The following is a 12,104-nucleotide window of genomic DNA, read 5'->3' as shown; positions in this document are numbered from 1 at the left end:
GTGCCTGTGATTTTTTGATCGAAGGATATTCCTTCGATCGTTGGATTAAAATCCTTCGAATCGAACGATTCGAAGGATTTAATCGAACGAAAAATCCTTCGATCGTTCGATCACAGGATTTGCGCAAAATCGTTCGACTTCGATATTCGAAGTCGAACGATTTTAGTTCACAGTCGAATATCGAGGGTTAATTAACCCTCGATATTCGACCCATAGTGAATCTGCCCCTAAGTATGTTATAGAATGGCTAATTATAAGCAACTTTTAAATTGGTCTTCATTATTTATTTTTTTATAGCTTTTTCATGATTTGCCTTTTTCTTCTGACTCTTTCCAACTTTCAAATGGGGGTCACTGACCCCATCTAAAAAACTAATGCTCTGTAAGGCTATCTGTATTGTTATTGTTACTTTTTATTCCTCATCTTTCTATTCAGGCCTCTCCTATTCATATTCCAGTCTCTTATTCATATCAATGTATGGTTGCTAAGGGTAATTTGGACCCTAGCAACCAGATGTCTGAAATTACAAACTGGAGAGCTGCTGAATAAAAAGCTAAATAAGTCAAAAACCACAAATAATAAAAAATGAAAACCAATTGCAAATTATCTCAGAATATCCTTCTCTATATCATAATAAAAGTACATTTAAAGATAAACAACCCCTTTAAAATACCACTCAAACATTCTTCTTGTTTTACGTTGTCGCAGCTTAAGCTCAATGAGGTTCTGTAAAATACCAAATTCTCTCGTTTAAAAAGTAAATTATGTAATGGGTTGTTTTCACGGCAGCCTCCAAAAAAGCTTTATTTTGTTTTTGGGTAAAAAGTGAATTTCCTTGTAGAACTGAGATGTCGAGCATTTGTGTTGGCAGGAGACGGTCGTTGCTAAAACTAATGATGCAAAATTGAAGCTACTTTTCAAAAGTTGTTCTGTTTTAGTGTTGTTGACCCTAAGGGTCAGGGCACACGCTCAGATTCGGGGAGATTAGTCGCCCGGTGACATATCTCCTCTTCTTCAGAGCGACTAATCTCCCCAAACTGCCTCCCGCCAGCTGGAATATAAATCGCCAGCTCAGAGCACTTCGTTTTCTGAAGTCGCCCGAAGTTGCCTCACAAGCGACTAATCTCCCCGAATCTGAGTGTCTGCCTTGACCCTTAAAACACAGATCAAATATTCAAAATACTAAAGATCTCATTATTAAAGGATTGTCCAAGCAAAATACCATCATTTAGAAGAAATAATTATTCAGGAACAATTATTGTTCCTCGTTCTATTGCCTTTTTTGTATCCACTGAGCAAAGTTTCATTCGTTTCATTTTATACTGGTGCTTTAATGCAAACGTTAAATTCCAAATGATATCGATCTTCTTGTATCTTTAAGTTAAAAAACGTTGAAATTCAACCATCGAATTTGACACTTCGATAGTTGAAGTATTTTTTCGATTGAAAACGGCGGTTTTTGATCGAAGTAAAAATCGTTTGATTCGAAAGATTTTTAAAAAAAATACTTCAACTTCTAAAAACGTAGCCAAATACTGACTATAGGTTCTAGGAGGTCCCCATAGGCTAACATAGTAATTCGGCAGGTTTAAGGTGGCGATTTTCAAAAGGTCGAATATTCAAAGTTTTTTCAATTCGAATCGTATTTAGGCCTATTCAATGGTTGAAGTAACCAAAAATGACTTCGACATTCTACGTTTTTGAATTCGATAATTAACTTCGAATTCACTTCGACCCTTAGTAAATGGGCCGCTTAATGTTTATATGATTTTCTAGTAGATTTAAGGTATGAAGATCCAAATTACAGGAAGGTTTTTTATCCAGAATACTGGAAAGGCCGTCTCCCATAGACTCCATTTTATCCCAAAAAAATCCAAATTTTTAAAACTTCTTTCCTTTTTCTGTGTAATAATAACTTGTACTTGATCCCAACTAAGATATAATTAATCCTTATTGGAGGCAAAACCAGCCTATTGGCTTTATTTCATGTTTATATGATTTTCTAGTAGACTTAAGGTATGAAGATCCAAATTACAGGAAGATCCATTATACAGAAAACCCCAGGTTCTGAGCATACCAGGCCCATCTAATAAGTCGAATCAACTGGACTGTAAATTCTTTTCCATTGAGGACGTTTCTCTAGTGATCCGACTGGATTTCCCAATTCAGAATGTCCTGTACAGGGATTCCAGGGAATAAATAACCACAAATATTTTGGTACAGCTCATTTGGAATTGAGAAATTCAGTCTGATGATCAGTGACACGTCCTGAAGGAAAAAGAAAGTCCAGTCCAGTTGACTCATTACTATAGATATAAGATGACTTGGATGAATGAGAAGCTTCACAGAGATAACAGGTCCCGCACGTGTATTTATCAATATCAATACGAGAAGTTCAATATGGCTGATTTCCCTCATTACAAGACTTTAAGGCTCAGTTTGGCCCCTATAGTCAGAAACATTAGACGTATTTAAAGGAAAACTATACCCCCAAAATGAATACTTAAGCAACAGATAGTTTATATCAAATTGAATGACATATTAAAGAATCTTACCAAACTGGAATATATATTTACATAAATATTGCCCTTTTACATCTCTTGCCTTGAACCACCATTTCGTGACTCTATCTGTGCTGCCTCAGAGATCACCTGACCAGAAATACTACAACTCTAACTGTAACAGGAAGAAGTGAGGAAGCAAAAGGCAGAACTCTGTCTGTTAATTGGCTCATGTGACCTTACATGTGGTTTGTATGTGAGCACAGTAAATCTTACGATCTCAGGGGGCGGCCCTTATTTTTTAAAATGGCAATTTTCTATTTATGATTACCCAATGGCACATACTACTAAAAAAGTATATTATTATGATAATGGTTCATTTACATGAAGCAGGGTTTTACACATGAGCTGTTTTACTCAGTATCTTTTAATAGAGACTTACATTGTTTGGGGGGTATAGTTTTCCTTTAACATATTTATAAGTGAGACTTTCTGTCTGGTTTCAGGATCAGTCCGGATAACAGGTATTTGGCAGTGGGATCTGCAGAGAACACGGTGGATTTTTATGACCTCACACAAGGCCCCTCGTTGAACAGATTCGGTTACTGCAAAGACATCCCCAGCTTCGTCATCCAAATGGACTTTTCCGCTGACAGTAAATATATTCAGGTATTTGGAGCTCGCGAGCAATTCACTTGTGTTCCATTGAAAGCTGCAGAATCCTAAGGGTATTAGTCACATATTATTCACATATTAGTCACATATTATTCACATATTATTCACATATTATTCACATATTAGTCACATATTATTCACATATTATTCACATGTTATTCACATATTATTCACATATCATTCACATGTTATTCACATATTAGTCACATGTTATTCACATATTATTCACGTTATTCACATGTTATTCACATATTAGTCACATGTTATTCACATATTATTCACATGTTATTCACATGTTATTCACATATTAGTCACATGTTATTCACATATTATTCACATATTATTCACATATTATTCACATGTTATTCACATGTTATTCACATATTATTCACATATTATTCACATGTTATTCACATATTAGTCACATGTTATTCACATATTAGTCACATGTTATTCACATATTATTCACATGTTATTCACATGTTATTCACATATTAGTCACATGTTATTCACATATTATTCACATGTTATTCACATGTTATTCACATATTAGTCACATATTATTCACATATTATTCACATGTTATTCACATGTTATTCACATATTAGTCACATGTTATTCACATATTATTCACATATTATTCACATATTATTCACATATTATTCACATGTTATTCACATGTTATTCACGTTATTCACATATTATTCACATGTTATTCAGATGTTATTCACATGTTATTCACATATTATTCACATATTATTCACATATTAGTCACATTATTCACATTGTGTATTTCCAGCTGCCCCTACACAGAGGGATGAGGTTGAGTCAATTGCAGGGGAAATACTCAGCAGCACTTCAGCCTCGTGCCTTTATGTAGCAACTTTATTGTCACATCACACACACAATACAAGATTGTTAGGGGGACAGGGACCCGGACCTGTTATCCATAATACTTGGGACTTGAGGTTTTCTGGATAATGGATATTTCAGTTATTTGGATCTCTATACCTTAAAGGGCTTATTCACTTTCCAACACTGGTTTCAGTTCCGTTGCTTTCAAGCAATAAAGATTTTTTCCAAAGACTTTCTATTTCCTTTTTCTAAGGTTAAAGTTTTTCCCCTTCTTGTGTGTTTGTGAAGGCGCTGTGGGAGCGGGGTCAGCGACCCTGTAACTGATCCATGAGTTGATCCATGTGTTTGTCCCTGCTGAGCAGAATCCCTGAGTTTTATTAAAGACAGTTGTTAGGGTCAGGCCACACTGGCAGATTCATAGAGATTAGTCACCCGGGGACAAATCTCCTCTTCTTCGGGGAGACTGATCTCCCTGAACTGCCTCACCTGCCGGGCGGGAATTCGTTTTCCGAAGTCGCCCCGGAATTGCCTCACAAGGAAAGTTCGGGCAACTTCTGAAAACGAATGGCTCCGAGTGCCAGAGATTTACATTCTAGACAGCGGCAGGCAGATTTGGGGAGATTAGTCGCCCCGAAGAAGAGTAGATGTGGTCGCCGGGCGACTAATCTCCCTGAATCTGCCAGTTTGTCCTGACCCTTAGGGGCCGATTCATCAAGAGTCGAATATCGAGGGTTAATTAACCCTCGATATTCGACTAGGAACTAAAATCCTTCGACTTCGAATATCGAAGTCGAAGGATTTAGTGCAGATAGTACGATCGTACAATCGAAGGATTATTCCTTCGATCGAACGATTAAATCCTTCTAATCGAACGATTCGAAGGATTTAAATCCAACGATCGAAGGAATATCCTTCGATCAAAAAAACTTAGGAAAACCTATGGGGACCTTCCTTATAGGTTAACATTGACTTCGGTAGCTTTTAGCTGCCGAACTAGGGGGTCGAATTTTTTTTTAAAGAGACAGTACTTCGACTATCGAATGGTCGAATAGTCGAACGATTTTTACTTCGAATCCTTCGATAGTCGTAGTCGAAGGTCGAAGTAGCCCATTCGATGGTCGAAGTAGCCCAAAAAAACTTCGAAATTCGAAGCTTTTTACCTTCGAATCCTTCACTCGAAGTTAATGAATCGGCCCCTTAGACTTGATACAATCGTTGCCCTTCTATTCCCCATAGATCCTACTGACAAATGGAGCAACTAATGGAGCAACTAATGGAGCAACTAAATGGAGCAAATTGTAACAGTTCAGATGCTCCTGGATCACTGAGCTGCCAGACTCAAACACCAAACTTAGATTTTGGGAAAACGGTAAAAAAATAAATAATGGAAAGTAGTTGATAAAAGTCTTTATTTCTGGGGAACAATCTGAAAACAACTGAAAAAGCGTTTGGAAGGTGAACATCCCCTTTAAGTCTTCTAAAATAAATAATTGTAAACAGGATTTTTTACCCTTCCAATAAGGATTAATTATATCTTAGTTGGGATCAAGTACAAGTTACTGTTTTATTATTACAGGTATGGGACCTGTTATCCAGAATGCTCAGGACCTGGGGTTTTCCAGATAATGGATCTTTCTGTAATTTGGATCTTCATACCTTAAGTCTACTAGAAAATCATATAAACATGAAATAAACCCAATAGGCTGGTTTTGCTTCCAATAAGGATTAATTATATCTTAGTTGGGATCAAGTACAAGCGACTGTTTTATTATTATACAGACAAATTTGGATTATTATTGGGATAATATGGCTTTCTGTAATAAGGATAATGGGTTTTCCAGATAACAGATCCTGTACTTATAGTCTGTCTCTGATCCATCGTAGGATCCATCGATGATAAATGTTACCCTGAAACCTGCAGTCTATTCAGATGAAGTAAAGGCACCGATGCATTTGTATAATTGCAAATAAAAATCTAGAATGTGATGGAAATGGGCATAAAGCAGAAATGATTTGTATATTTGTAGGTGGGCACAGGTGCGTATAAACGACAGGTACATGAAGTGCCATCGGGGAAGCAGGTGTTGGACGGAGCAGCGATCGACAGGATTACGTGGGCCACGTGGACAAGGTAAATGAGTGTTTCCCATTGAGCAGAATTAGCAGCAATCTTTGTGTTTACACATCAGTACTCCCAGCATGCTCTGTGGGTAATTAGAGTGTCATCCACTGGGACAAGTCTGTGGCACCTGTTGACAGTAATGAGTTAATTCCCGAGTTCCCTGGAATCAATGTGTGCACCTGCATGGAATTAATCGGAGCAGATTGAGGGGCACATCAATGATCTCCCCAAGTTTCAAGGAAACATATACTGTAAATATAGTGAATAAAGTAGCCCCTCTTGTAAAATATAAGGATATTATAAGTTACCGAGGAGTTTCATGACCATATAAAAGTACGAGGCCGAAGGCCGAGTGTTTTTATACAGGTCATGGAACTCCGAGGTGACTTCTAATATCCTCATATTTTACAACTGGGGGTACTTTATTTATTATAATACACAAGTTTCAGAGAGTCATGTGACAGAAATGACATCAGAACTCACCGTTTATAACTGATGACATCAGAACTCACCGTTTATAAGGATATAATTTACAAGATATTCATGGCTTTTGTGTATTATATATATATATATAAATATATGGGCTGAAAGCATTGGTGATTGTGTTTCACTAATTAGTGTAAAGTTACACATGTGCAGCCCAATTGCAGCTCAGGGAATCGGCATTAAAGGAGAATTTCACTTAAAAGCTGGAAATAGTCAGAAGAAGAAGGAAAATAATTCAAAAGCTATATGTAATGAAGACCAGTTGAAAAGTTGCTCAGAATTAGTAATTCTATAAAGGTTTACTTAAAGCTCAACCACCCCTTGGCATGGGGTACCAGTTTGCACCCCCAGTGATTGAGTTGCTAATAGTGAACTGCTGGTGTGTGACTACCTGCACATAATAGCTGTGTCTCGCTTAGCATTCTGGGAGAGGAAGTGATGGGGATCTGGCCGAGGAATGCAGACAAGGCGGATGTGAATTGTGCGTGTGTGTCGCACGCTGGGATCAACGTTGTCTCCGGCGATGACTTCGGCCTCGTCAAACTCTTCGACTTCCCCTGTACCGACAGATTTGTAAGTGACACTTTCCCTTTATTTGTTACTGACCCAACGCTCTAGTGACTCTTCTTGCGTCTCACCCCCAGGGGGCGCCTGTTCTACACGACTAACTGCAACTTGTACCTCCCAGAGACAAGTCTCCAATTATAGTTGCTAATAGCGACAGACGCCCAGCAAGTTAGGGTGTCACAAGGAATCAAGTCGCTCACAGTCTGCGTCTGCGCTTTAAAGGACCAGTAACATCAAAAAAAATTGTTAGTATACCCAACAAAAAAAACACCAACACATATTTAACTTTAAAATCGGACAGTCTTTATTAAGAAGTAACTTACTGAAACTCGGCTTGCGCTCCATTGACGATCCATCATGCGGCACTCGATTTCTCCTCCCTGGCTGTCTCCTATAAGGAAAGCAGAGAGGAGAAATCGAGCACCGCACGATGGATCGCCAATCACCTTTTCTGAAGAGGAGCACAAGCCGATTTATTTCTTAATAAAGACTTAGCGATTTTAAAGTTTAATTAGTCTTGGTGCCTTTTTTTAGTTCTATACTAACGAATTTTTAATGTTTAAAATATTTTATTTGATTTTCATATTAAACAAATGAAATCAAAATGACAACAAATGTTATGCAGATGAAGAAAATATGTTGCAAAGGAGACAATGGCATGATAGTATCAAAACTATATCATTCATGAAAAATAACAAAAAACTAACTAAAAATTAACTAAGCCAGTGGATGCACAAGTAATAAAAGAAAGAAAAAGCCCATTTATCATCTGGAGTGTCAGATAGGTCATCTAACTATTGAAGAAAGCGCATTATTTGATCGCCAGTATTGGAGTTACAGATTTCAAAATAAGGAGACCAAACCAGCCTAAAAGAATCTTTGGAAATACTTCCTTTAGTTTTAGCTAACGAATTTTAAAAAAAATATTTTTGCTGTTACTGGTCCTTTAACTACACAACTCCCAGCATGCCCTGCTGCAATGAAAAGCCATTTACAGCCAGTGAATGTTTTAGTGTAGAAACTCCCTGCAGCCAGTGAACGTTTTAGTGTAGAAACTCCCTGCACTTGTTTTCTATTGAAACTCATTGGGGGCAAGTGACAAAAGTGGAGAGAGACCATTTTTTGGAGTAAAAGTGCTGTAAAATACTTTCTCCATATTCACAAACAGAAATCCGCCTAAATTCCGACTCAACCGCCACTTTTTATATTTTAGCGAAAGAAAATTTGTCTTTCAAACAACATAAAAATTAGGGATGCACCGAATTTTGGATTCGGCCGAATCCTTCGCGAAAGATTTCGGCCGAATACCGAATTTGCATATGCAAATTAGGGGTGGGAAGGGGAAAACATTTTTTACTTCGACAAAAAGTCACATGATTTCCCTCCCCTCCCTTTATTTGCATATTCAAATTAAGATTCATAGATTCGGCCGAATCAAAATCCTGCTGAAAAAGGCCAAATCCCAAACTCAATCCTGGATTCGGTACATCCCTAATAAAAATGGAGCAAAAACGATAGTTTCTCTCAACATTTTACAAATGGAGTAAAGCTTCCCCGTGTGTCACATCAATTCAAATATAATCTGATTTGGTTCAGCCAATCGTCACTTGTAGGTCATTTATTGGGGAATTATTCTCATATTAATGGGGATCAGCATTTTATAGTCCAATCCTATAGGTGGAGAAGTAACAAAGTTGATTCAACTAAATAAGTCGAAGTTTATAACGGACACTTGTGTAATTTCACTGGTTTTAGTTCAATGAATGAGACAATATCAGCCATTTGAGTGAAATTATTATCTTATATATTATCTAAAGGAAAAGTAAAGCCTCCCAGTAATTGTTTAGGTTTAGCAGCAACTTGACCTGAGACAATAAAACCTATTTCTGATACAAATCCCAATATTATACAAATTTCTTGTATTTAGTCTGATTATATCTTGTTACACAAGTGGAATTACACAAACGTGTCGGCAGATATAGAAAGCCCGGTTTATACTCAAATAAATGATGTCGAATATTCCCCCCGTAAAACAAACCCCCTCCCCAGAAATTCCAATTTGATGTCTGACTGACGGGTGCAGTAAGAGTTAAAGACAAATTCAGAAAAAATGTGGTTAAAATGTCGTAAGAAAAGACAAAATGTGAGAAGTGTCTGATTAAAGACAAATTCACAAAAGTGGAGATTGAGGTTTGTGAATTTGGTGGGATTTTTATCTCCACTTTTATTTTGTCCCAAGATCATTCCCCCCATTGTTTTCCTGTTATTCCTATTGACCCCCCACTTCTCTTTCCCACAGGCCAAACACAAGCGCTACTTTGGTCACTCGGCCCATGTGACTAACGTGCGGTTTTCCCACGATGACAAGTATGTGATAAGCACTGGAGGGGACGACTGCAGGTAACAATCTGTTCCTTGTGCAACTTCTGACTGGGGCTCTAACACTGTATGTGAGTGACTATACTGTAGAGAATCTTCTGATTGGGGCTCTAACACTGTATGTGAGTGACTATACTGTAGAGAATCTTCTGACTGGGGCTCTAACACTGTATGTGAGTGACTATACTGTAGAGAATCTTCTGACAGGGGCTCTAACACTCTATGTAAATGACTATACTGTAGAGAATCTACTGACAGGGGCTCTAACACTGTATGTGAGTGACTATACTGTAGAGAATCTTCTGACAGGGGCTCTTACACTGTATGTGAGTGACTATACTGTAGAGAATCTTCTGACAGGGGCTCTAACACTGTATGTGAGTGACTATACTGTAGAGAATCTTCTGACAGGGGCTCTAACACTCTATGTAAATGACTATACTGTAGAGAATCTACTGACAGGGGCTCTAACACTGTATGTGAGTGACTATACTGTAGAGAATCCTCTGACAGGGGCTCTTACACTGTATGTGAGTGACTATACTGTAGAGAATCTTCTGACAGGGGCTCTAACAATGTATGTGAGTGACTATACTGTAGAGAATCTTCTGACTGGGGCTCTAACACTGTATGTGAGTGACTATACTGTAGAGAATCTTCTGACAGGGGCTCTAACACTCTATGTAAATGACTATACTGTAGAGAATCTACTGACAGGGGCTCTAACACTGTATGTGAGTGACTATACTGTAGAGAATCTTCTGACATGGGCTCTAACACTGTATGTGAGTGACTATACTGTAGAGAATCTTCTGACAGGGGCTCTAACACTGTATGTGAGTGACTATACTGTAGAGAATCTTCTGACATGGGCTCTAACACTGTATGTGAGTGACTATACTGTAGAGAATCTTCTGACAGGGGCTCTTACACTGTATGTGAGTGACTATACTGTAGAGAATCTTCTGACAGGGGCTCTAACAATGTATGTGAGTGACTATACTGTAGAGAATCTTCTGACTGGGGCTCTAACACTGTATGTGAGTGACTATACTGTAGAGAATCTTCTGACAGGGGCTCTAACACTGTATGTGAGTGACTATACTGTAGAGAATCTTCTGACAGGGGCTCTAACACTGTATGTGAGTGACTATACTGTAGAGAATCTTCTGACAGGGGCTCTAACACTGTATGTGAGTGACTATACTGTAGAGAATCTTCTGACAGGGGCTCTAACACTGTGGGGCAAATTTACTTATGGTCGAATATCGAGGGTTAATTAACCCTCGATATTTGACTGCCGAATGGAAATCCTTTGACTTCGAATATCGAAGTCAAACGATTTACCGTAAATAGTTTGATCGAACAAAAAAAACGTTCATTCGAGCGATTTAATCCTTCGAATCGTAAAAAGGATTTTAATCCATTGATCGAACGATTTTTCTTTGACCAAAAAATACTTAGAAAGCCTATGGGGACCTTCCCATAGACTAACATTGACTTCGGTAGGTTTTAGGTGGCGAACTAGGGGGTCGAAGTTTTTTTTAAAAGAGACAGTACTTCGACTATCGAATGGTCAAATAGTTGAACAATTTTTAGTTTGAATCGTTCGATTCGAAGTCGTAGTAGCCAAAAAAAACCGAATCGAAATTTTAAGTTTTTTTTATTCTATTCCTTCACTCGAACTAAGTAAATGGGCCCTGAGTGTGAGTGGCCGCACTGTAGAGTAACACTGTACATGACTACCTGTAGGTGCGTTAGTGCTCAGGGCTGTAATGCTGTATACGGGTCTGTGACGTTAGCGCTGTTACTGTCAGGGGCACATTTACTAAGGGTCGAATATTGAGGGTTAATAAACCCTCGAAATAAAATCCTTCGAATTCGAATATCGAATTTGAAGGATTTTGCACAAATCCTACGATTGATCGAAGTAAAAATTCTTTGATCGAACGATAAAATCCCTTGAATTGAACGATTCTAAGGATTTTAATCGATCGATCGAAGGATTTTACTTTGATCAAAAAAACCTTAGAAAAGTGATGGGAAGGTCCCCATAGACTGACATTGTACCTTGGTAGGTGATGTTTTGCCACAGGGGCGTCAGCCAATAGGAAGGAGTCGTCGGTGTAATGGAGGTGGAGCCTCAGATTTACTGGATTATATGAGTGGGGGGGGACATGAAGCCAAAGAAACAGCTGAAGGAATTACTGGAGAGGGGAGGGAATGTTTCTTGGCTTCTCTCCAGACCCCCCAGAGCGGCTCTACTTGTCCCTGTGGGGTTCAGAGACCCCCCCATTATGTCATTTACCTCCTGTTTCTTCGTGTATCGACTCCCCCCGTCAGACTGGGGGGTACCTGGGCTCTCCTGATGCCCCCCCCCCCATACACTGAGAAAAAGCTGAGACTGATTGGCCCCTGTGGCTCCGGGGTCCCTGATGCAGATCTGACCCAAAGTCGACCTCGTTTATTGGGCAAAGTGTCCGCTTGGATCTGTTTGTTGATTTAATCCCACCCCCCCG

General features: G+C 38.6%; 1 protein-coding gene across 7 annotated transcripts in view; it reads left to right on the top strand.

Moving 5' to 3' along the window:
• LOC108716080 (echinoderm microtubule-associated protein-like 6) overlaps positions 1–12,104 on the top strand; it is a 112,611-nt gene that overhangs the window by 98,784 nt on the left and 1,723 nt on the right. For all 7 annotated transcript variants that reach the window (XM_041562439.1, XM_041562440.1, XM_041562438.1 and 4 more), the window contains 4 exons: positions 3,008–3,170; positions 6,059–6,162; positions 7,059–7,212; positions 9,506–9,606. In XM_041562439.1, the coding sequence (XP_041418373.1) occupies positions 3,008–3,170; positions 6,059–6,162; positions 7,059–7,212; positions 9,506–9,606 (522 nt within the window). The remainder of the gene's footprint in view (positions 1–3,007; positions 3,171–6,058; positions 6,163–7,058; positions 7,213–9,505; positions 9,607–12,104) is intronic.

Source organism: Xenopus laevis, chromosome 5L (genome assembly GCF_017654675.1).
Source record: "Xenopus laevis strain J_2021 chromosome 5L, Xenopus_laevis_v10.1, whole genome shotgun sequence".
NCBI classification, from domain to species: Eukaryota; Metazoa; Chordata; class Amphibia; order Anura; family Pipidae; genus Xenopus; species Xenopus laevis.
This window is presented reverse-complemented; position numbering and strand designations above follow the sequence as displayed.